At 43.9% G+C, this 25,103-nt stretch overlaps 4 protein-coding genes across 9 annotated transcripts in view; 2 read left to right on the forward strand and 2 right to left on the reverse strand.

The window, feature by feature from the left end:
- Nucleotides 1-216: 216 nt before the first annotated feature.
- On the reverse strand, nucleotides 217-2,758 carry hmgb2a (high mobility group box 2a). The gene is made up of 5 exons (XM_044113089.1): nucleotides 2,608-2,758; nucleotides 1,397-1,556; nucleotides 1,175-1,323; nucleotides 929-1,103; nucleotides 217-843 (listed from the first exon to the last, which is right to left on the reverse strand). The coding sequence occupies exons 2-5, from the start codon at nucleotides 1,541-1,543 to the stop codon at nucleotides 673-675; spliced, it is 642 nt and encodes a 213-aa protein (XP_043969024.1). The 5' UTR covers nucleotides 1,544-1,556; nucleotides 2,608-2,758; the 3' UTR covers nucleotides 217-672.
- Nucleotides 2,759-7,800: 5,042 nt separating this feature from the next.
- Nucleotides 7,801-11,329, forward strand: pmm2 (phosphomannomutase 2). Its single transcript, XM_044113069.1, has 8 exons — nucleotides 7,801-8,083; nucleotides 9,183-9,294; nucleotides 9,376-9,452; nucleotides 9,529-9,620; nucleotides 10,072-10,171; nucleotides 10,265-10,340; nucleotides 10,427-10,542; nucleotides 11,055-11,329. The coding sequence occupies exons 1-8, from the start codon at nucleotides 8,009-8,011 to the stop codon at nucleotides 11,157-11,159; spliced, it is 753 nt and encodes a 250-aa protein (XP_043969004.1). The 5' UTR covers nucleotides 7,801-8,008; the 3' UTR covers nucleotides 11,160-11,329.
- A 997-nt stretch (nucleotides 11,330-12,326) lies between these two features.
- Nucleotides 12,327-18,704, reverse strand: mtmr7b (myotubularin related protein 7b). Of its 2 annotated transcripts, none has more exons than XM_044113019.1 (14): nucleotides 18,307-18,704; nucleotides 17,665-17,790; nucleotides 16,744-16,906; nucleotides 16,395-16,552; nucleotides 15,825-15,953; nucleotides 15,600-15,734; nucleotides 15,404-15,536; nucleotides 15,215-15,324; nucleotides 14,952-15,077; nucleotides 14,823-14,872; nucleotides 14,503-14,703; nucleotides 14,276-14,410; nucleotides 14,070-14,196; nucleotides 12,327-13,149 (listed from the first exon to the last, which is right to left on the reverse strand). In XM_044113019.1, exons 1-14 carry the CDS (start codon nucleotides 18,340-18,342, stop codon nucleotides 12,859-12,861), a joined length of 1,920 nt encoding a protein of 639 aa, XP_043968954.1. In that variant the 5' UTR covers nucleotides 18,343-18,704; the 3' UTR covers nucleotides 12,327-12,858. The 2 variants fall into 2 exon arrangements, with proteins under 2 accessions (XP_043968954.1, XP_043968955.1); XM_044113020.1 differs by having other exon boundaries at nucleotides 14,033-14,196; nucleotides 18,307-18,674.
- Nucleotides 18,705-19,744: 1,040 nt separating this feature from the next.
- The window catches only part of LOC122828922 (microtubule-associated tumor suppressor 1 homolog), a 42,498-nt gene continuing 37,139 nt past the window's right edge, over nucleotides 19,745-25,103 (forward strand). For 2 of the 5 annotated variants that reach the window (XM_044112979.1, XM_044112980.1), the window contains exon 1: nucleotides 19,757-20,027. The gene's annotated coding sequence lies outside the window, so the exon portion shown is untranslated. Of the gene's footprint in view, nucleotides 20,028-25,103 lie in introns of all 5 variants that reach the window. The other 3 variants (XM_044112978.1, XM_044112976.1, XM_044112977.1) reach the window with 3 other exon arrangements.

A 25,103-nucleotide genomic window follows, 5' to 3' on the forward strand; every position in this document is an offset into this window, starting at 1 on the left:
TGAATTTAAAGGTTTTTCCTCCAGCTAACTTTCCTCTAGTTTGAAACCCCTCAGACTTCTGGTTGTTGGGCTGCAAGTTTCCTTTCCAACCAGGCATCTGTTGGCTGCACAGCAAAATTAAAACATGCAGCAGAAACAGTTTAGATATTAAATTCCTGTTTATTATTCAGCAGATCTGACAGAAAGTTGAACATGTGGAATAATCACAAACCTCAGTTATAATCAATATACAAAATTTTATTATAAAAAGAAAAATTCGTTCTACAGGTTCCAAAGTTCCACTTTAAAAATGGCTGCCAACATCTTAATGAAGCTACAGAAACATCCTGGTGGTAAAACGACAGTGGGAAAGAAAACGGCACCACTAGAACAGAACGCGAGCAGTGCTTCCAGAACCAAGCTTTAAAAAACAAAATGTCTTCCTGCCGTCCGCCGGCGCTTCAGTCCAGTTCAGCGCCGTTCACAAGGTGGAACAACCCGAGTTCAGTAGAAACAGACACGGACTAAAGGGAGGCTAGAAACTAAATCCCTGAATAAAAGGAGGATACCCGGTCCAGCAGAACCGGACCAGAACCAGGGACAGCAGGCTAAATGTTGCAATCATCCACACACAAAAGAAACAGGTATAAGCTGAACAACGCATCACAAACTTCACATCCTTTCACGTGACACTTATTCATCATCGTCATCATCATCGTCATCATCATCCTCCTCATCTTCGTCGTCATCATCATCATCATCGTCAGCAGGCTCGACCTTCTTGGCTGGGGGCCGGCCGGGGCCACTCTTCTTCCCGGCGTCGCTCTTCCCTGAACCGCCTTTGGCTCTGTAGGCGGCAACATCCTGAGGAGGAGGAAGCAGCGCTATTAGCTTCCTTTAGCATCACGCTACCTTCCTGTTAGCTGGTTCCTCTCAAATGGGCGCCTACCTTCTCGTATTTCTCCTTCAGCTTGGCAGCCTTGGCCTCGTACGGCGCCTTGTCCTTGCTGCCCTGCGTCGCCCAGAGCTCGCCCAGCTTCTTGGCGATGTCGCCGATGGAGATGCCGGGATGCTCCTCCTTGATCCGGGGACGGTGGTCGGAGCAGAAGACGAAGAAAGCGGAGCTGCAAACATAAAGATGGACGTATAAATACCAGAAGACTCTTTAACAGACCGGATAAAAGCGGCGACTTACGGAGGTCTTTTGGGTGCATTGGGGTCCTTCTTCTTCTTGCTCTTCTTGGCTCCTTTCGGGGGAACGTAGGACTTCATCTCTCGGTCGTAGCGGACCTTGTCGTTCTTGGCCATCTCATCAAATTTCACCTTTTCCTTGGCTGACATAGTCTTCCAAAACAGAAGATTTTAGTCCTCCAGAGTTCCCAGTTTACTGGGAAACATTCAGTCTAGCATTGCTTACCTTCCATCTCTCTGAGCACTTCTTGGAGAACTCTGCGAAGTTGACGCTGGTTCCTGGGTGCTTCTTTTTGTGCTCCTCGCGGCAGGTTGCAACGAAGAAGGCGTAGGCAGAGGTCTTCCCTCTGGGCTTATTGGGGTCCTTTGTCATGGCGGCGCTTACTCTTTAAAAGAGAATAAATATGAGAGATTGGGAAAAGAATCATTTCAAACTTCTTGATGAGTATTAGCATTAGCCTCTGAGGAGCAGAGCATTTAGACATTTAATGAGTTTTAAAATGGTTTAATATGAGTTTACCCAATAAACTCAGATCTTCACATTTTGCAACTTCAAATGTTTTTACAACTTATTTCAGCGCCATCAACTTTAAGTTTATATTTTATTACATGTTCAATTCAAGTCAAACATGAACTATTCAGATTTCACAGAGTTGTATTTTAATTGTATACTTAATAAGTCTTGCATTAATTGAAACAGGTCAGAAAATAATGTAAACATCTCTGATAAAAATCAGTGTTTACCTTCTAAACCCGCTAAAAGTTATCATAAACCTTATAAGGTGTTAAAGTTTGTGTAAAGTGACCTTTGACCTATTTTTAGAGAGTGTTACATGTTAATGAGGCCTAGTGCAGCCAGCCAGACGCCGGGAGGAATTGTCTTCAGACGCTAATCGGATTTCTGGCTCTTCGGGACAAAAAGACTCGACTCCATTTTGTATCTTCCCGCCTAAACCGCCCAACTGCGCCAAAAGTTACCATGCAGAACCGCCCAGCCCAGTTCCTAAACACAAGAACTCCATACGGGCTCGGAATGATACCACAACAAACGAAACCCAGTCAGAAAAGACCTGCGGCCCGTTTCAGGCGCAAACTGCGGAGTTTCCGTCGTGTTTGTACTGCGCAGCCAAATGGCGTTTCAACTGCCTGTTACGCACCAACTCCTCCACTCAAAACACACCGCAGAACATCGTAAACTATAGTTACCCACTTCCGTTCTTAGAAACAGACGCCGATCACGTTGTTATAAAGTTTGTTTTAATTACGCTGAGATTTACACTTTCGAACAAAAAAAGGCCCTAAAAAGTTCGCTTCTGGAGCTTAAGCTTGACAACTCGATCGACAAGAACGGATTAATGGCAACAAACAACATAAACACTTTTTTAACATGAATGGTGACAAAAATCCGCTGATTTAGCCAGAAACAGCGTCTCTTACCTGTTCTCTCCAACACAAACTGTAAACGACTGAATGAGGAAGAAAGCGCAACTGTTTGTCACTGCCTAAAACTGGTTCTGTAGCTCCTCCCCCTTCCCCGCTGATTGGTCAGAATCAATCATTTAAACAGAAACGCTGGGGGCACAGAACTCATTCTGAGCTGTGATTGGCTGAATTCCTTTAAGGAGCGCCTTCATGTTTGTGTGTTCTATTCCATCGCTGATTGGCTGTGCTGGACTTTTAAACATACGGCGCGAAAAGAAATCGCCCTTTGTTTGCAGCTGCTGAGGGAGATTAAAAAAATGTCGTTCTCTGCTGCCTCGACCGTTTGTTGTTTTTTGAAACAGGAGTCGACACGAAGCCGCAGCAGTTACACTCAGCCCCGGTTTCAGTTCTGTTTTACAGTGGGCCGACCTGATATGAGCTGCGCTTCCATCTGAATCCGTAGCTGAGTGCTACAGGCATCTTTAAACTCCATCTGTGTCTTAGAAAAGCTGATATATGCTCAGACTGACTCATCATTTTTGTTGCCCAAAATAAATGACTTTGTCTTTATTTTTAAACTGAATTTCATTCTCTGTGGAGATTATATCTATAGTAGAGGAGTTTGTCAATAAAACTTGACATTGTTCAAGTTTCAATGAATGCATGCAAATAAACCCAAGGCTGAAGTTTGTCTCAGTATCAGAATTTGCTTTGCTGCATGATTAAAGGCCCCTGGAGAGTTGGATCGGGTCTGGTCTGGTGGTTGATTGTTCCTGGTGAGAAGGGGGTGGGCTACATGGAAACAAGAACCTCAACAGCTTCTCTTTTGTTCATGCAAATGGCTGCTTAAAAATCTAGTCATCGTTAATTAAGAATGCTGCTGAATGCAACCTGCCCCCCAGCTTAGTTTGCAAAAGACAAAAACAGAATCTGGGTATTTTCTATTTGTACGGTAAAGTCTGATGATGTTCTGCAGCCTCAAAAAAACTGAAACCAGGTTATTGACTAAAATCCACATTAGGAAACCAGAGTGGAGCTTCTGTGGTGATCATCAGACCACATGCATGAAAATGTGGAGAACTTTAAAAGCTGCTGCATGAAAAAAATACATTCAGTGTCTTTAAATCACAGCTGGAAGTTGATTAAACAATGTTTTCTCAAAAGATTGGATCAGTTATGGACAGGAAAAAGAGCACACCAGAGTAATGGCGAGGGAGCAGCCATCTTGAATGTGGACAAAACAAAGGAAATAGTTAATGGCTACACATTTCAGGACTGTTAGAAACAAGGCCAAAGGTCCAGTGAGACTTTGGAATCTCTGGAGATGACAATGGAAAGAACAATTTCTCATAAAATCAAGAAAATTAAAGACATTTATACACAAGACTTCCAGTGTCTTCAGTCAGAGGTTTCCTCACACTCATTGTAATACAGACTGCTACAGAAAAACTTTCTGCATTAGAAACCTGGACAATTTGAGCTCCAACAACATTTAATTTCTCCTCAGAATCAATAAAGTGATTTTATTGGATTTTATTGACATTTTTCCCAGTTTACAAACAGCAGCAACACAAACTATGAAGTTCAGGCAAACTGGGAGAATTAATATCAGATTCTATCATTGTAGCTTGATTAGTTTGCTTATTTTGAAATATGAACAATGATTTATTGCACATATGGCATTAATTTCTGTTCTAGCTTTTCATCACTTAATAATCTGTTAAATGATATTAAATTGTCATCATCCTGTTCAGGGACTGCAGGTGGAAAGTAGCTTTTTTGTCACATGTTTCCGTTTTAATGATGAAATGTTGTAAAATAAAATAAATGGTCAAATAAAATGTTTTTATGAAGTTAACCAAATATATGTCCCCTGAACATAAATGGCCATACTTAATGTTTTTATTCAAATTTTATTTATTTTCTATTTAATTACTTGTTTGATACTGGTTTTAATTTGGTGGAGTATAAAATCTAATTCCATATTTTTTATTCTGAGAATATTTTGTATTTTTCTAACTAATAATAAGCACATCATTTTAGACATTTGTTTAGATATTTTGGACTCTGAGGTGGCTTAATTCTTCAGCATGGTGTCAGTTTATCTGCAGCTGAGTGAAAGTGGTTAGATAAGCTCTGTCCTCTGGTGTCTCCCCAACCCAGAGGTGGTGGGAGCCAGAATCATTTAACCTTTAACCTTTACTTAACCAGGGAAGCTGAATGACAATAAATTCTCATTTCCAAAATCATCACTGATAGACAGCGTCTCCCCTCTGTGTATGGAGCTGTTCCTGCAGGGCTGCTACATCCTAAATGCACAAAGCAGCGTCATCACAGATCCTTCCTCCCAGCTGCTGATAATTCAGGTCGCTTGAACTTTTCTACAATCTGTGGCTCCTCAGAGTGTCCAAGATGGCTTTAAATTTTTAACTTTTGGCAGAAATGTATAATTAACCAACAAATCTTTATAAATATAGTTACTTAATAATAAATACACGTTTAGCCCTTTTTCATGGGACAATTGCACTGAATTTCCACAATCAAAGTCTAAACATTTAAGATCCATTATTCTTGGAAATTAGGCTTTTTTTTTGCTAAATCTTCATGTTTTTATTCACAAAGTACAGATGTGTACTTTGTGCACATCTTCATCAGTGAAATCAACACAAAGACAACAGCAGAGAATCAGGAAAGCCAAGAGACGAGCGATCTGGAATGATCGAAAAAGGAAGAAGAGATCTGGACCATCTCACATCAGACAGTACAAACAAATCAGGTATATTGTAAAAATAATATCAAATTTCATTTTATGTAGCTAGATTAAAAAATAGTAATGGCTGCAGTGAGAGGTTCAGACCACTAGAGGCAGCACTGCACCCAAAAACTCAATAAGTATTCACACCCCTGCTGCTTTTACTGATGTTTTTTCAGTTCTAGTAAATAGTCTGTTGTTGTTGTTTTTATGCATTAAAATTATGCACATTTAAAAAAAAATTTTTTTTTTAATAATCTCACTTCTTTGATTCGGACTATATTTTCTAAACCTATACACTTATTAAAAACAAAAAGGGATTAAAAATACTGTGTTAAGGGTGGTTAAAAAAACACCTTTACTGTGTTTTTTAAAATCCTATTTTTATTTATTCTTTTGCTGCTCTGACTTGCAGGTGGTGTGTGTAATAAGTAATGTTTGTTGCTGTGATTTGTGACTGTGTCCGTGTCGTTTCTGCAGCCTCAGACAGACAAGCTGGATAAAGTCTGTCAACTTTAAATCTCTGTTTCTGAAAACATGCAGCCTTCAGTTCACTTCAGGGAGCTCCGGACTGAAACTGACCACCATAAAATCAGAGGAAATCTCAAAATGTTCGACTAAAAGTGTTCAAATTCATTTAAACACCGTTCATTAGTAAAATAAGGTGAAAATATGAGTCTGTCGTTATTTTTAGATCAACTCAGCTGGACTCCAGCCAATCAGAGAAGGAAGGAAAAAATACCTGAATGTGTTTGAAAACAGGAAATTCCAGCTTCCTTTTACAGAAAACAGGATGAAACTGATGATTAAAATGAGACAGAATTAGATTATCTGTAAACGGATCTGAGAGGAATTCACATCCAACAGACCAACTGATGTCTCCATCTCACCACAGTCTCATGACCACCACTGATTATCCAGATTTATTAAAAGAAAATATGAAAAACAGCCAAAAGATTTCAGTTTTTATTTACAAATGGAAAAAGACCCAAAACATTTCTATTTTTATTAAATGTTTCTGAAGGAGAGGAGAAGCAACGCAGTTTGAAATCCAAAGAGCAGAAGTTGAGAAATCATTAGTGATGAAAGACCAAATTTTAGGAAGTGAGGTCATCGTTTAGCTAGAAGGCTTAGCTAGATGTTGCCATGGATACAGTAGAAAATGGCTTAAACATTTTCCTTTTCCCACATGGATCATTTCTTTAAATGTCTGGCTTTAAGGCTCTTCCTTTAGGGGTGACCTCTACAATGTCCTCCACCGTCACGCACTCCAGACCTTTCTGTTTGATGACGTCTCTGCATTGAGCCTTCGTTTGGTCCTTCCATCCACACTCTGAGCTTAGATCTCAGCAACTCCGTCAATCTATCTCTTTCTCCTGTCTCCGTTAGCTTCTGGTTTATTGATGCCTTCAGTCTGGCTACTTTATTCATTGTGTTTGTTGGTGAGATTCCACTTCTCGCGAGATTCGGCAGCCTGTCTGCATCAAAAAGTGAAAATACTACAACCATTAACGGCGCTACAAAAAAAAGAAAGTAGAACCAGAAGAGTTTGAGCTGCAACATTTCCAAAAAGTTGTTGAGAAAAGACGTGTTTTTACTGAGCCACCAGAACCAGAACCAGAACCAGAACCAGAACCAGAACCAGAGCCAGAACCAGAGTAAGAGAGTTGCTGTAATAAATTAGCAGGTTAGCATATCACACAGCAACAGTGCTTTAGTCAGAGGCATTTTCAGATCTGCTGCAACACTGACTGCTACTGGAAATCCTTCCTTCCCACAGCATCTTTTATTTATTCTTTTTGGATAAATACTAATTTGTTTTAATTGAACTGAGCTGTTTCTTTCAGCATCCAGACAAATTCATTCCAGCTCTGGTTCAGGAGGAGAAAGAGTTCCTGCAGGACATAGGTGTCCAAAGTGTGGCCCGGGGGCCATTAGTGGCCCTCTGAAGGATTGTTGCCCCCTTGTGTCAATTCTAGGATTGAGTAATCTGGCCTGGAAAATATTTTTCATCTTTTAAAGCAACATTGTTTACACATAACATCTTTAATCAAAATATGCAGTTCAAAAATAGATTGCCATTTGTTACAAGTTTTTGCATTCATCTTAATTTTGGAGGAATTATTAATCTGCTTCTACTCAAAGTCATACTATGCAGCCCAAATGAGAAAAAACTATCTTCTCCTCAAGTTTTTTTGACCTTGTTTTGTACTAATGTAATCATGAAGAAAACCTTATTCTCTTATATATACGCTATAATTTACTTTTCTACAAAAATCTGACTATTTTATTGATTTCAATAAAATTGTAACTTTTTTGTTTACTACTGAGGAGATAAAATAAAAAGGAACAAAACGTTTGTTTTAAAAATGCTACAAAAATATTAACTTTCTCAACCAATGTCCGGTTCTGCTCGGCCCAAATGACGCTGACTCAACGCGGCATCAACGCCACCGTGACGTCACGTGACGCCTCTTCGAGGAGCACCTCCATTGGCTGGAAGCTCCCACACAAGAGGAGCTGACCCGCACATTTTCCTGCAGTTTGTCACGAGTCTGAGTCCTGGGATGTAGCTGTGGTTCCGAGCCGAAATCACGGCACCACTGAGAGCCGCACGCAGCCGCGCGCCCGGGCAGCAGGGAGCAGATTGACCAGAGGGACAGAATGAGCCAGAACACCGCGGACACGAGCACGCTGTGCCTCTTTGATGTAGACGGCACGTTGACGGCCGCGAGACAGGTAAGCACAACAAACAAACAAACACCTGCGTTCTTAGTAACACGTCGCAGATGCTAGAGCGACTTCCGGCTCTCGTCCCGACTCTGTCCGCCGATTTATGAGCTTCCGGGGACATAAAACACACTTGGTTCCGTTTAAAAAGCTAAACTCACGCTGTTTACATAAACTTATTTAAACAAATTTTTAAATAAATGTATTTTCTGTTTTCTATTATTTATCTTTACAATGGCTTCTTCAAACAGGGAATGGTTTACTAGCGTCTACATGTAATGGGAAGTATCTGGCGGAAAACAAAAACTGAACTCCCTTGTAGTTTTTTAAAACCCCATCAGAGTTTAGCTAAAATATTTAATTTTGCCCTTAAATATATGGCTGTTTAGTAATTTTAAGCTGTTGTCATATGATCAACCAATAATAAGCATTTAATGTGTTTATTAATTATGAGTTCGACCCAAAAGCCCCAGTTTCTATTCATTTCCGCTAGCATCCTGCTAACTGCTGAAACCTGGATCAGTCAGTTTAACTGGTCTCTGACCTGGTCCAGTAAACAAGTACCAGTTCTAACAGAACCGAACAAAGTCTGTCTCTTTCTTCGTTTATTATAGACTGTTTGTTTTAACACTAAAATTAATAAAATAACTTAGAAGACTGTCATAGATGTAAAGTAGCATTATTGAGTCTCAGTCCTTTGTGTTCTGCCTACAAATGATCAGAAACATCCGATCAGCTTGATGGTTTTTTTGATGGCCTTCAGGTTGCAGCTCCTCCTCTGAGCTGCAATTTCCAGGCTAACAATCTTCGACTTCACAGAGCAGCGCTTCTCTGCGACTCCCTCACTCGGCTCCAGAAATTACAAAGTTAGATCTCAAGTCATATTTGATGGATATTGAATTTTTATAGCAAGTGAAAGTAATATAGCTACATGAATGTGCTCTAAAATGGCAATATGGGCCTGCAAAACATACAATCCTGCCCCTTTAAACACTGACCCCGCCTCCACCTCCTAGCCCCACCCACTACATGTTTTACATTAAACATGGCCTGTTCTACTAGCTGTCAGGTTATGAGAACGCCCCCTGGTGTTTGTCTGTGTTTCCAGAGAGTGACTCCAGAGATGAAGGCGTTCCTGGAAAAACTGAGGACTCGGGTTCGGGTTGGAGTGGTTGGCGGCTCGGACCTCAGTAAGATCAAGGAGCAGCTGGGAGACGACGGTGAGGAAGAAGAGGAGCTCAGTGGGGTCAGAGGTGAAGGTTTAGCTATTTTGAGTTTGACTTTCTGCTTTTCCGTCTCAGTTATCCAGAAATCAGACTACGTGTTCGCCGAGAACGGCCTGGTGGCGTACAGACACGGACAGCTGCACTCCGTCCAGGTGAGTCACATGGTGCACAAAATGTCCTCTAGGGGACGCTAACCAGGGTAAGCTAACTATGTTGTCTATCTGTCAGTCTATCCAGGCCCACATGGGAGAAGAGCTGCTGCAGGATTTCATCAACTTCTGTCTGAACTACATGGCCAAAATCCAGCTGCCCAGGAAAAGGTATCGACCCAACCCAACCCAGTTCTGATTAGACATTTATGTAAATATTTATGTAGATATTTTAATGCTTGATGACAGTTTCTGTTTTTTTTCCTGATTTTTCAATGTACCGTTCCAGGAAACTGTTTTATCCGCTGTCTTAAGTGGTTACGCTAACTAGCCTTAGCATTCATGGCAGACTATGATGCAACACCTAACTAGCTGTAGTGTAGCTCAGGAGTTCCTTCCATGCTATGTTCCTGCAGAAAGAATTAACTTCTGTCTGGGAAAATGCTGCAAAATAGCAGAGACCAAGGGTGAGCATACACAAGCCTGATTGACAATGCCAAGCTCATGCCCCTGGCTCTGATGGGTTGTTTCTGATGGAACGGCGCAGAAATGGAAGCTAACGGTTAGCCCGTGGAAGCTGACGGTTAGCCCCTGGAAGCTGACGGTTAGCCTTTCTCCTCAGAGGTACGTTCATCGAGTTCCGGAATGGGATGCTGAACGTCTCTCCGATCGGACGCAGCTGCAGCCAGGAGGAGCGCCAGGAGTTCTACGAGCTGGACCAGGTCAGAACCGCATGCGTTTCCCAGAATTCAGCTGGGTCATGCCGCTATTCTCGCTGGTGCGGCAGCGTAAAGCAGTTTGTGTTTTTCCTGCAGAGAGAGAAGATCCGAGAGAAGTTTGTTTCTGTGCTGAAGGAGGAGTTCAGAGGGAAGGGGCTTTCGTTTTCCATTGGTGAGTCCGCTGCCCACCGATCCGGGCCGGTTTCTGGTGACCCGATCCGGTTCGGATCGGCTGATGATCCGGTTGTTCCTCTGCAGGAGGGCAGATCAGCTTTGACGTTTTCCCTGACGGCTGGGACAAGCGCTACTGCCTGGACATCGTGGACAAGGACAACTACTCCACCGTCCACTTCTTTGGAGACAAAACCAAACCGGTGAGCCGATCCGGTCCGATTTGGGTCCGACCCGGTTCGATCTGAAGGTGTTGCAGGAACAGCTTCAACATCTGGAGCGTAACTGCTAATTAAAAAGCATGTTGTCATTTCTTCAAACCGATTCTGACGGATCCTATGGAGCTTCAGACCAAGAGAACGAAAAATGATTCAACATTTTTAAATGTTCCCACATCTTTCCACAGCACAATGCTGCCACCACCATGTGCAGGCTTATATGTAGTACAACTGCTTTAGGCCTCTCCAGAACGTTCTGCTGCCGGGTTCTGTGGAATCAGAACCAGAACCTCTGCAGATTCTAACTGTCTTTTCAGTGTTTTTGGGGTTTCAGAGTAAAGGAGTTGAATCTTTCAGATTCTCATTTATGAAAAATGTAAATTTTAATGATATTTTCTAGTTTATGATTCTGTTCTGGTTGAAATGTGGTCCAGTTTGGACCGGTCCGGTTCCACAGCAGAACCTCTGACCTCCTGCTCCTCCTTGTTCCCCTGCAGGGAGGAAACGACTTTGAGATCTACAGCGACCCGCGGACCATCGGCCACGAGGTGTCGAGTCCAGAGGAGACGCAGCGCCTCTGCCAGGAACTCTTCTTCTCCTGAAGGGGGCGCTGCAGCCCAAACTGGACCGGGACGCCGGCTGAGAACATGCAGAAGATTTTAGATTTTTTTTTATTTCTCTGGTCCGGTCTGGTGGTCGGGACCAGCTGGGAAACCTGGTCTGATGTTCCTGAACTGTAACAGCTGGAAACTCAATAAAACAGGAAATAATGCTTCTGTTGTCGGTTCTGGGTTCTTCTCCAGAACCTCCCGGTTCCTCCAGAAGATTTTGGTCGCATGAACAGTAATTTCCAAAACATTGTCAATAAAGAAAAAACTGAATTTACAACAACTAAAAAGCAAAGAGATGATAAAAATCAGCTAAATGTTGGGTCAGAACCGAGAGGTTCGGATCACCTCTGGTTTTCAGGCAGAAGAAACTTTTCAGTCTAAAATATAAATTTATACTTAATAAGGATGTTTTCACTGTTTAATTTATAATAAAAGTGGGACAACAACGGAGCCTTGAGGAACACCATGGATGATTGACAGCGACTCCTCGGATCCAGACCAGTTCATGTCAGGCTACATTTGGACCGTCTGGTTCTGGTTCTGTATCTGACCCCAGATCTCTGCAGCTGTTGTGGAAAACGATCAGAGTAAAGTGTAGTAGTCAGTATCTGTGGGACTTGTGGTGCAGTGGGAACCAGTTCTGTCAAGGAACATGAACTTTTTTTTTGTCCCCTCCAGGGGGTCTTTTTGTGGCTCTAGTGTCCCTTACATGACAGCAGGCTGACAGGAAGGGGGAAGGAGAGGGGAAGACATGCGGCAAACGTCGGCCGGGTTCGGGAATCGAACCCGCGACTGCCGCGTCAAGGATCAAAGGCTTCCAAATGTGGGTCGCGCTATCCACTACACCCAAGGAACCTGAACTTTTACTGTGGTTCTGGAACCAGAGAGATTTTTGCTCATTGATCTGTTTGTTTTCTGACCGACGCGGAACGGTCCGACCCGGGTCACCGGTTCTGTCCAGGTCCTGGTTCTGTCCAGTCACTCTGGGTCATTCATTCTGGAGAAGATCTCCATTTGAACATCAGAGCTTCTTTAGAACTTTATTGATCGTTTAATGTCCTCAGAACCCGGACCACTGGTCCGGGTTCTGAGGAAGAGGTGGGTCCAGGTCCACATGTCCTCAGAGTTGTTGATGCAGGCAGAAACTACAACAGCGAGTTGCCATGGAGACGTGAACCAAGTCCAGCTCCATGTTTTCCAAGAATCTGAGCTTTTATTCTGAAAACACAACATAGAGCAACATATATAAATCTACAGACGTAGAGCTACTGGCATATATCTGCAAACAAAGATCTGTAGATGTAGATCTGGTCCACTGGGGTGTGAAAACTTTTACAGTTTTGAATAAAACCACCAATCAAAGCCATGAGGAACCAGCAGGAGGGTCTGTTTCCGTCTCCATGGTGATCTCGGGTTCAGATTATGGGTTGTTTCTCTATATTATGGGTTGTTCAGCCATCCTGTAGGATCCGTAGAGGAGCAGCTGAACAGACCTGGTTGTGTTGCCATGGAGACTGATCCAGATCTGAAGCGTTGCTGTGAGTTAACTCCGCCCACAGCGGAGCAACATCATTTATCTAAACCAGTATAGCAGCACCAGTCGACCAGTTTATATGAGGGGTGGATTCTGATCCGGATCCAGCGGTCCGGCTCTGGTTTTATTTCCAGTCGGGCGGCAGCGTGGGCAGCCTCAGTCCAGCTCCGGGTCCTTGCTGTCTTCACCGCCACAGGACGAGCGGCTGCTGAGGTCGGCCACGCCCGACTCCAGGTCGTCCTCCACGTCCGGACTCCTCGGTGACCCAGAGGGGGCGGAGTCTAGTCTTTGAGCCCTCTGATTGGCTGGCTCGGAGCTGCCGATTGGTCCAGAGCAGTGGGTGGGCGGGTCCGGCCCGCTGTATGTGACGGGGAGCCGGCTACTGCTCCCCCGCGCCGCTGCTGTCTTCTCCCACCTGATTGGTTCCCCGGTGAGCGCCGCCAGCCTCTGCAGACAGAACCACACACAGAGGTTCTACTGTCAGAACTACACTAGAGCAGTGTTTCCCAACCCTGGTCCTCAAGGCTCACTGCCCTGCATGTTTTAGGTATTTCCTTGCTTCAGTGCAGCTGATTTCAATTGATGACTGATTAACAGGTTGAATCAGGCACATTAAAGCAGGGAAACCTCTAAAACATGTAGGACAGTGTGCCTTGAGGACCAGGGTTGGGAAACACTGCCCTAGAGGAACAGAATCTGTCAGAACCACACATGTTCTTTAAAACAGAACCTGGCTGATGAGAACCATCATGAGAACCTGCTGGTACCACGAATACCTGACCTAAGCCCAATTTGAGAAACAGTTGCTGTCCCGGTACCATTTAGGCGGCCATCTTTACTGCTGTAAACAGATCGCTGCGGCGGCCATCTTTACTGCCAGGAGACGGCTATGTTCTTCTTCTGCATGTTTAATTAGTAGCATAAACGATCACGTGTAGAAACTTGGATGTCAGTAAAAAATCAGGATCATCAGTTTAGAGTTTTGCAACGTTCTGGTTGGTGTCAGACTATCAAACCTCTAAAAAACCTTCTAAAATACACGTAAAAATACATCACACTATTTTCCTAAAGAAATAAATAGAGTAAATAATTATGATTGTTTTTAAATGAATTTCTTATAAAAAGGATTCCGAATACTTCAGTGTGCATTAATGAGAACTTGGATGCTAGATTTCATTGTTTGGCCATCCAGATATTTTTCACTGCTAAAACAAACTGAACTTTATTTTGAAAACCGTTGCAGCTGGTCCAGGTCCAGCTGCTGGCTTCTGACTGTTGCCCGTGCTGAAGCTCAGTGTCCTAGTTAAAGGTGCGTTTGTGTGCTGTATGCCTTGTTCGAAGTGGTGGGCGGTCCCTCCGGCCGGTACCTCCTGCTGATTGGTCAGCTCCTCCTCCAGCTGCTGGGACTCCTCCCTGACGGCAGACAGGAAGTCGGCAGGTGACTGTCGAGGGGGTGTGGCCTTGTCCAGGTGGCTGTAGAGGCCTTTCCACATCCTGGAGAGAAGCAGCAACATTAACCCACTGCTCCGTCCATTCAGACAGGAACGCTTCAGGCCGAGCCGCAGTTCCTCACTTGAAGCAGTAGGGGGAGGTGTTGGGCCTCAGCACGCCCTGACTCTGGCTCAGCTCGGCCTTGTAGAGTGGGTTGGAGAACCGGGACCGCTCCGACCACAGCTGGGGCCACACCGAGTAGCTGCGCTCACGGAGCCTGGAGACCAGAGCAGAACCACCATGAACCGAACCGGTCCCAGAACCACCAGGAACCGCAACGGGAGCGGACCCGGGCGGGCCCGGCGGTACCTCATGTCCCGGCGCTCCTTCTCGCTGTTGCCCAGGAAGGTTCCGTACTGGCAGGAGTAGACGTGGGAGTGGACGGCCACCAGGAAGCGCTCGTTGAACTGGAAGGCGCAGGGGAACTGTTCTGACAGCTGCCACACGCACTCCAGGAACTGGTCCAGCACCGGGGACACCTCCTTCGGGTCGCCGTCCAGGTGGGCGTACCTGCAGAGGGCCACACACTGAGAGCTACCCGCGGGGTACTGACAGAACCAGGCAGGAAGAATACTGTCCTGGTTGTAGAGCTTCCTGGTTCTGTTCCTGACCCGGTTCGGCTCACTGACCGGTGAGAGAACTTGTGTCCAAAGGAGACCCAGTCCCTCTCGATCAGCACCTGGAGGAGAAAAGGCGGCTGAAGAGGAGGAGGACGAGTTACAGGATAATACTAGAGCCAGCGGGACTCGGACCGGTACCATGAATCCTCTGATGGTTCTGTAGAACGGGTCGAGCAGGATGCTGGCCACAGAGCAGGCCTGGGCCGTCCGGTCCCACCCGTCTGAGCAGTGGACCAGAACGCTGACGCCTTCATCTGCCACGGCCTGGACAGAGAGAGGCGGACCGGGTCAGAACCAGGGCTGGGTCAGAACCAGGACTGGGTCAGAACCAGAGGATATAGAGTAAAACTGAGTGAGATGATGGAGGTATCCACACCCTCTCCTTATTGGTTAATTCAAACCTTGGCGATGAAGACGCCGGCGTCCAGAACCGCCTTGATGTGCTTCAGCCAGCCGGAGCTCTCCAGCCCCCACAGGAAGTCTGTCACGGACGGCGCGCGCATCTCCCCCACTGCAGCAGGAGAAGAAGAAGAGCAGCGCTACATGAGGACCAGCAGGGCGCTGCGCGTCGCCAGCAGGGCGCCACGCACCGTCCAGGATCTTCTGCTGGCTGCTCCGCATCACGTGGATGTTCTCGATGCCGATGAAGAGCAGCCGGATGTTGGAGTAGTGGTCCTCGCTCTCGTAGCCCTTTCCCGCCGCGCGGTTGGCCATGGCATTCAGCTGCACACACACAGGCTGTAGCGGCCCTCACAGCATGTGTGTGAGTGTGAGTGTGTGTGTTACCTTGGGCCGGGTGTCCACCACATAGATGAACTCACTTCCTGGGTTGGCCTTCATCACCGCCTGCAGCATCAGCTCGTCCTCCTGGCAGCGGCCACTAAACCCCGACAGCGGCTGGCTGCACCGACACACCGCCGCCTGCAGGGGGCGACATGCAGCTGCTGATGCTGAACGTGTGTGTGTGTGTGTGGGGGTGTGTGTGTGTGTGGGAGTGCGCGCGCCACTGACCAGCGTGTCCTGGTGAAAGTAGGACAGAGCCGGGAAGCGACCTCGGCTCCTGAACCTGGCGCTGCCCACGACGACGGCAGGCGTGGCCGACTTTGGGACAAACAGCTCAGCGGGGTACGTGTCACACACCTGCAGCACACACACACACACCTGGAATCAGAGACATGCTGGCACGAGTTCTAATCTTGGTGTGTTTGCTCGTGTTTATTAGTTAAATATTGTTCAGTTTTAGTTTAGTTTTTATTAGTGTCAGTTTTATCATAGTTCAGGTTTTACCAGCTGGTTACAGGAAATCTGACTCCATGCGGATAATAAACCTGCGACGGGTTGACATGCTAAACATCCTCTCTGCAGATCAGATTCATGGTTCTGCACTAAAACCCTTTTGGTTCCACTTCTGACCAAACATCAAAATTCATCTAAATCTATTTTTCATTTTTGAAAGAATGTGTTTGTGTAAAATTACAATTTGACCCGGTTTGTTCTTCCTGGTTCTGGAATCAGAACCTCTGGTCTATGAGTTTCTCTGTGCTGATGTAAGAGCAGCTGCAGGGTTCTGGTTCTGCTGACCCGGTACTCGCTGTTGGCTGCCGTGGCGACCCACAGGTTGTTGGGAACGCCCATCCTCCTGTAGTCGGCCTTCAGGTCGATGAAGCTCCAGGATTCCTCGCGCTCCTCCTTGTTGGCGTTCGGGTTGAAGGACAGGCAGTAGAGCTCGCTGTATCGCACTGAGAGGAAGGGTCAAAGGTCAGCCGGGTCGGGTCCGCTGTCCTCTGTCCAGGCAGCCAGATGTCACCAGGACTTCTTCATCAACCGTTCTGATCCAGACTTTCAGAAACCCAGAAGAACCAGGGGAAGTTCTGGCTGCTGGGACGGAGAACAGGAAGCCAGATCGGGCCCAACCCAGACGGACACTCACCGGGTCGGGACAAACGGCTCAGGGAGGCGTGGACCTCCAGGCAGTCACGCTCCAGTGGGAAGAGGAGCTGGAAGACCCGAAAGTCCTTGCAGCGCAGGACAAGAGGACTTCCTGTGGGCGTGGCCGGCGGTCGCTCCATGCAGCAGACCATGCTGTGCAGAACCTGAAACACACACACACACACACACACACACACACACACACACACACACACACACACACAACGTGTTTATCTGCAGAAACAAGAAGTCAGCGGCGCCGACTCATCAGTTCTGGGATGTTAAACAATCACTTCCTGCTGCAGCTAAAACAACAAACATGGTTGATTCTCTCGTTCCGATCCATCTGCCGCAGTGCCGCAGTCTGCATTCAACATGGCGCACCTGTTGCCATGGAGACGGGTCACCTGGTTTCATGCTTAGAAAGGTCCAGTTAGGACACCAAAGTGTCAGCTAAGCAAGGGGTTCCAAAATGGGTGTCGGGTCACAAAATGATTTTCCTTATGGATGTGATCCATAAGGAGTATGGAAAGGCAAGAGGGACAAAATTAAAGGGGCAGTATTATGTGACCTTGACTTTTTAGAGCATCGCATCATGTTATGTTATTCCTTCATCCAAAACCAACCTGGAGTTTTGCTTCGATTCTTTCATGCATGTTTGAGAAATCCTTAACTCTCCATGGCAACCATGTGCAAAACGCCTGGGTGGACCTAGCTCCGCCTTCAGGGCGCAGCTCCTCCTCTGAGCTGCAGTTTCCATGTATCTTTATTGGGAATGTTATTTTGCCCTAAACATCCTCCTGATCTCCTTCCAGCTGTGCTGGGAAACCCAAACAGAACCAGTAGGTCTGGCAGAACAGAAGAGAACTGCTCCAGGAGGAGAACTGGACCAGAACCGGATCAGAACCGGAACAGGTCTTACCCATGTCTCCCTGCGGGTTTCTGGGTTGTTCTCCACAAAGATGGTGTGAGTGGCAGACAGGTAGAGCGTTCCCACGGCGGCTGTCCTCTGGCCCGAAGAACGCTCCAGCAGACGGACGTTCTCCACCTGACAGGGCACACAGGAAGTTCACTGGTCACACAGGAAGTTCACAGATGGATGGATGAATGGATGGATGAATATGGATGATAAGAATTGGTCCTGAAGAAGGGAAACACAGTCTTTCAGAACAAAGCAGCATCATGATAGAGGTGATCATCCTCCATCAGCAGTGATGAAGGATCACTAATGATGTCTACCTGACATTATGGGATGTCTGCCAACTCCACATAATGTCAGGCAGACATTATGCCTGACATTATGTGGAGCATTATGGATGTCTGCTTGACAGAGAAGCATCTTACCTGATAAAAATATTTTTCTTTTTAACGGAAGGATTCACCACATGAATCCATTATCGGACATTGCGTTAAATTCTCCTGACATTCCCAATATTCCTAAAATGAGGAATGTCAGGGTCCAGACTGGACGATGATTTAAAGGAACCGTCCACCGATCAGGACCCGGCACGTAAACAGATCAAATATCACCGAGAGAGAAGAAGCAGCGAGTCCGTGGACCTACCTTGGGGGTTCGGATGTGCTCCATCATCACTAACATCCAAGATGGAGGAGATGGAGAGGAACAGCAGCCTGATGCCTTGTCTTCGTCAGCGGTTAAACTCCCACATTCACACCGAGAGCAGAGCCGTATTTCCCGCCGCTGCTGCTCCAACCCTGCCCGGGAATCCTGTCCATCGTTCCCGCCCCTCTGTGTGCCGTCTTTGTTCGGATGAGCAGGCTGACTGCGGGCCCGCTGGTACCGATTCTTCTGTCGGTTCTAGGGTCAGCCCCTGCCTCCGACCGGACACTCTGATGTCACGTTCAGGACCGTTATAGCGCTAACATCCGTCACAGGTTTTCAAAATAAATGTCAGCTGTAAATATAATATGTGTGTATATATAATTGCTTCCAGGCGTCATCAGCTGAGGAAGTGCACCTGAAAATGTGTTTTCAACTTATGGAAGCTTTTTTTATACACAAAATATTTATAATATAACGAATTATTATAGAAAAAGGTTGCAGTTCTGCGTATTGCAGTCTTTATTATGAAAATCTTCCCTGTATCCCTTTAGCTTATGTTGGTAAATTTACACTAGTTCACCTGCGCTCTGATGTATTATTAAACGCTGAAGCCTGTGCTACGACATATCAATACAACAAACATTAAATAATAATGACAGATAAATTCATTAAAGGTTACAATAATGAATCAGTTCATGTCATAAATCGAATTACCATTTTAAATACAGATCAGAATTGACCTATTCTGATCTGTATTTTGTTTCTAATGCTTCCCGGTTCTGTCGTTTTAGCTTTTCTTCCTTTGAAATGTATAAAAACATAATTGCTAATTATATTAATATAAGTGATTTTCATTATGTCACATTATATATATAAGATGGCATATGATACATAATTATCATATTATTAAACTACACATTGTCAGTGTTGTATATTATAATATATCAGTATTATAATTTCTAAATTGTGTTTTAGTCTGAATAGCGGGAGTAGCTGGATATTATCAAATACAGTATACACCATATCAACTGCAGGAACTTTTCTTATCTTCATGCCTTCTGACAAAAAAAAAAACTGAATAAAAATGAATAACCATGCAAAACAATTAAAAAATGCGGCAAAACTTTAAAGTGACCCAACATGTAAATGTGAAGCTGTGATAGGATTTGAAAAATGTGAAGAAATGTAACGGGAGGCATTTTAGGACATCCAACCGTTAGTCTTTCTTCGGCCTCTAGGTGGCAGTAGTCACTATTATAACTACTGGTAAAGCTGGTCAGACGCAGTAAAGTTGATTTTATTTGTGTATTTCTGATTACTGGATCTAATCCGTTATAAACCTAAGCCAAAACACAAGGAGCATGATTAATAAAACACATTAAAGCAAAAAATAATATGTATATCATATTAAAATGACAATTTAACTGGCCATTATATATCATACAGACGAAGTTAACAAGATAAGTATTTTTTTCGGGTATTCCTCCGCCAACATATATAGTGCGTGAGCCATGTGAGTGGGTGACCAGTTCACTTCACTGATTGGCTGCCAGCCGATGAGACCTGAGGACTCCTCCGGTGATCGCCGTCATCCACCGGAACCAGCTGGGCCCACTTGGTTCGGCTGGGTTCGGAGGATTTCAGGAGGAAACGTGAAGAGTCTGGTTCCTGTTGAGTCCAGGTGAAGGCTGTAGGTTGCGTGGCTCCTGCTGCAGCAGACGGTAGGTGTACTGACTGCGGGATTTTACTGTTTATTAGAAACAAGATGGAGAAATGATTTATTTTTACGGAGGTTAAACATCACGAAGCTGCTAAGAAACAGCAGATTTTCCACTGAGAAAGCAGCTTCTGCACTTTTATAGCAGGGTAAATATTTTTTATGTATTTTTGTGAACCTGAGAGAGAATTTGAAGTTTTTAATTATCATCTTTTTAATATTTCTGTAAACAGAAAAACTTTGATGCGGTTTCTTTAATGAATGAGATGCACGGCGCTGTCAGTGCTTGCCTGGTTACCTGCAGCTGCAGGCCAGGTGCCCTCTCTCTGCAGCACCCTGTCCCTGTGTGTGATGGACATTTGTGCTGCTGCAGCATTCTGGGTGTTACATAACAGGTTGTCCTCTGCATCATCCCGCAGGCCTGGCCAGGATTAAGTCAGACTCTGTGGCTCTCCTCAGAGAGGCAGAGCTCTCAGGAAACACTTTCATAACCTCTAGCTGCTCCTGATTGGCTACTCAGTCATTTCATCCTGAAGAGAAAAAGGGAAACATTAATGGATTTGTCTGCTGCTGGAGGCTGTGATGTTATGAATGAGTTTTTAGTGTTGCAGCCATTTAATTAGGTTTTTCTGAGACTCAGCTGTCCACATAGTCCAGGCCAGTGACGTGCGGTGAGGTTCATAGCTGGTGAGGCACTGACGTCATCAGAATCAGATTTGCAAATAGATGCATAGATTGACAGCAGTTTACAGGTTATGTTTCACTTCTGCATCCTTACACATACAAACTGTAGCTCACAAAACACACATCTTCCTTCTTCCTTAAATAAGTCTTATATAATAATACATATATCTCTATTATAATCTCTGCACTTGACTTGCTTCCCGAATCGTTTACTAGTAAAATACAATGTGTTGATGCATATCTGGGAGCTTGATAACATATAATTCAACCTGCCTCACCTCGAACCTGTTCTCTGCCGTTTATAATCGCTCATTACACGAAACCGTTACACAAACACAGTTGGTGACAAAAAGCACTGTACATTATATACATAAGCTAAATTATTGGAAATAAGTTCACATATTAGATGTTTAATTTGAAAATGTTTTCTCCTTAAAAAGAGAATATAATTATTGAAGTGTGAAAGAAACTAGTTTTGGATTAGACAATCCCACTCAGTTTTGTCCATAAAGTTTGAATGAGAAAATAAGAAAATTCAGCGATTTTGAACAAATAAAAATCGAAATTGGTGAAGATACATGAAAAATAAATATTTTTTAGTACAATCCACCGGATGAATATAACAATTTAAATTACTTTATGATTATATATTTTATTTCTTTCCATGATGGCTGGTGAACAGCCCCGTCTGATGCAGCCAATCCTTGGTTAAGTTGTGATTGTGCTCTCCGGCTCGTCATAATTGGCATTTTTGTATCTGAATGTCATCGTGGAGCTGAAAGCTGCGCTCTGCTCAGACTTGTTGCTGGGATTTTATTCAGTTATATTTTTTAAGTCGCCATTTTCCTTCTTCCTTAAATAAGTCTTATATAATAATACATATCTGCTCTGATGGGATTTACTTTAAGTCCTGACTTTTAAGCCTAGTAAAATACAATGTGTTGATGCATATCTTAGCTTGATAACATATAATTCAACCTTTACTTAGGCTGCCATCTGAACTTATTTCTCAGAAATGTTGAGCCATGGATTTGTTTGAAGTTTAACTGAACACCAGTTTAATCCATGAGAAAAAACTACCTGGTTCCCAGAGCTAGAACGTAGCCTTTAGCTCTGTAAATATCCTGTGGGTTTGGCTGATCTTATTTCATTTTAGTTTTCACCACAGATCAAAGCCTGCTGATGTTTCCTGTTCTTGCAGATTTTCCTGTTAAAGCAGAACAGCCCCGTCTGATGCAGCCAATCCTTGGTTAAGTTGTGATTGTGCTCTCCGGCTCGTCATAATTGGCATTTTTGTATCTGAAATAATAAAGTGGATGATGTTAAATAATCTGCAATATTACTTTTATTTAATATAACTGTTGTTACCAGAGAGAAGTTATGATAAAAGGTCCCATAAAGTTTTGCTAACACCACAGTTTGACTGCAGGTTCAGGTTAAACTGTCCAGTTGAAGATAATATAGTTTTAAAATGGTAAATTATCTGCAACAGTACTTTTATTTATTGTAAAATTTTTTTACCAGGTAGCCATTATTGTGGTAAAATTGTTAATATAATAGCCATGGTGCTAACATGTCTGGTGACCTGCCAGAGCAAATAATTAAGTTATAAACCAGGTAACATGTTTTGTGGTAAAATTAATTTCAGTAACCATCCAAAGAAGACAGTAAAACAATTTAATAAAGTGGATGATGTTAAATAAAGTTGCAATATTAGTTTTTCTTTTATTTAATATAACTCAGAGTTGAGAGGTATAACAGAAAACATTTATCTGAAAATGATCAGGTCTATATAATGTGAAAATTGCAGTTAGCTGTTACCCACATGCAGCATTTAACAGTTAAACGGCAGTTGAAGATAATATAGTTTTAAAATGGTAAATTATCTGCAACAGTACTTTTATTTATTGTAAGTTTTTTTTACCAGGTAGCCATTATTGTGGTAAAATTGTCTAATATGTAGCCATGGTGCTAACATGTCTGGTGACCTGCCAGAGCTAGGAAATAATTAAGATATAAAACGCACTATAACATGTTTTGCAGAACAAAATTAATTTCAGTAACCCATCCAAAGAAGACAGTAAAACAATATAAATTGTGCTTCTTTTTGATGGTTAAAAGTTGTATAGTTTTTCTTTTATAGATCAGAGTTGAGAGGTATAACAGAAAACATTTATCTGAAAATGATCAGGTCTTATAAAAACTAAAATGAATGAAAACCAAAGATAGTTCAAAGAATAACTCCCAATAAAGAATGATCCGGACCACTTTAAAATGTATTAAAAGATGTTTGACTGTCTGGAAGGGAATACTTGAGAGATTTAACTCAGTTCTGTGTGAAGTTATTTTGGTTCAGGTAGCAGATGGATGCTGGCATGGACTCTCACCCACACACCTTCCTCTCCTCCAACTGGTTGCCGGTTGTTGTTGGCTGCTAACATTTAATTTCCAGGATGATGAATCAAATCAAATTAAAAGGAGGTTTTAATCAGATTATTTTGCTTCAGACGTTGCACCATCAGCCCGTCTCCCACTGCAGAAAACAAGGAGAGCAATGTATATTAAAACTCTAACCTGCTGTCTGCTTTCATCCACAGAAGAGTTAATGCTGAAACCTCTTGGATAAATGTTTCAGGAGTTTTCCTGCAGTTCGTCAACCAGTGGTTTTTGCATGTAGAAACGCGTCCTCTGCCCCCCCCGATGTGCTGCTCTGGTTCCTCGAGTCTAACATTTAATTTACCAGGATGATGAATCAAATCAAATTAAAAGGAGGTTTTAATCAGATTATTTTGCTTCAGACGTTGCACCATCAGCCCGTCTCCCACTGCAGAAAACAAGGAGAGCAATGTATATTAAAACTCTAACCTGCTGTCTGCTTTCATCCACAGAAGAGTTAATGCTGTTTAACTTACTCGGCATGTTTTACAGCTTCTTGCTAAACTTTTTGAACTTGTTTTTACATTTTGTCTCATCAGAACCAAACTGTGTTGTAATTTTTCAGACATTTAAGTCTGACAGGTTAGAGTTCTTCAACATGGGGGATGTAACTATTTAAAATGCAAAGTTATGCCTTTAAATGCACACAAAAAGGGACATTACGGTGTGAAATCAGCTGTTTATATCTTTTCATTATAAAATTATTCTCATCTAGAACAAACCTGGAGTGTTTCTTTGATTCCTTCATGCATGTTTGAGAAATACTTTAATCTCCATGGCAACCATTCAGCTGTGCAAAACACCTGAGTGGACCTAGCCCCGCCTCTGAGGCACTGCTCCTCCCCCACTCAGCTCCTTCAGACTAGCCAGCAGCAATTAGCAAACACCTAGTGGGGTGCCTACCATGTTTTTGAGTTAGAAAACATTTAAAGTTGACAGGAAATGTGGAAATGCCTGCAGGTAATTATGTGTTATTGGAAGACATTATTAACATTACCCAAATGCTAATGGCCAACATGAAAAAATCCCTAAAATAAACAAACAGGGTGGGGCCATAAGTAATGTCACGCCCCCCCCATAGGCAATGACAAAAATGGGAGACAGACGAGCGGATCCAAACAACAATTTATTTGTTTCCCAAAAAAAGTATGCGCTTTGAGGACTGTTCAGCCAGTCCGAGAGAAGTGTGGAGCAGTGCTGCCTGTTCCGGTCAGGTCCGGAGGCCAACCAAGCAGGGCAGGTGGCTGACTAGATGCCAGTATTTATTAGACACCAGGTGCGTTCAATCAACAGTCCATCCCCCTGCTTCCTGAAAGAACAAAAACAAATAGTGGACTACACTACAGACCCCTACTGGATAGGAGGGGACTGTCACAGTAAAGCCTGGTGGCCCGGCAGGCTGATGACATACTGGGGAAAAGCCTGCATTGGGAAACAGCAGGAGTTTTTAAAGAGATGGAGGCCTTAATTTAAGATGTTAAATCATGAAGTAAAATTAATTTCATGTCATAGCTGATGTATAGCTTTTCTATAGCAACTGAAGGTAACATAGTTACTGGATTATGCTATAAAATGGCCGCCATGTGCCTGGTAAACACAGAATACTGGCCCTTTAACACAATTTTTAAAAAAAGGTTTTGTGGGCTCTATTGGTCTTTATTTGAAAGCAGTCCAACAGGAAAGAGAGTTATGAGAGAAGGGGAAGACAAGCGGCCGGGAATCGACCCTGTGACCACCGCCATAAGGACTGAGGCCTCCATATGTGGGTCGTACTTTTCCCCTGCACCACCACAGTGCCCCTTTTACACTAATTCGATGAGTAACTAATGGATAATATGATGCACTTCAGCCATAAATGAACACGTTCAGTTTCTGATATTTAAGTTCTGTGTTTTGTGGGAGCTAGCGGTTTGTTGACGGCGGTGACTCGGTTCTGCTCTGGCGGCTCGGAGTTGGCCCA

This window comes from Gambusia affinis, linkage group LG04 (assembly GCF_019740435.1).
Source record: "Gambusia affinis linkage group LG04, SWU_Gaff_1.0, whole genome shotgun sequence".
In the NCBI taxonomy this organism is placed as follows: Eukaryota; Metazoa; Chordata; class Actinopteri; order Cyprinodontiformes; family Poeciliidae; genus Gambusia; species Gambusia affinis.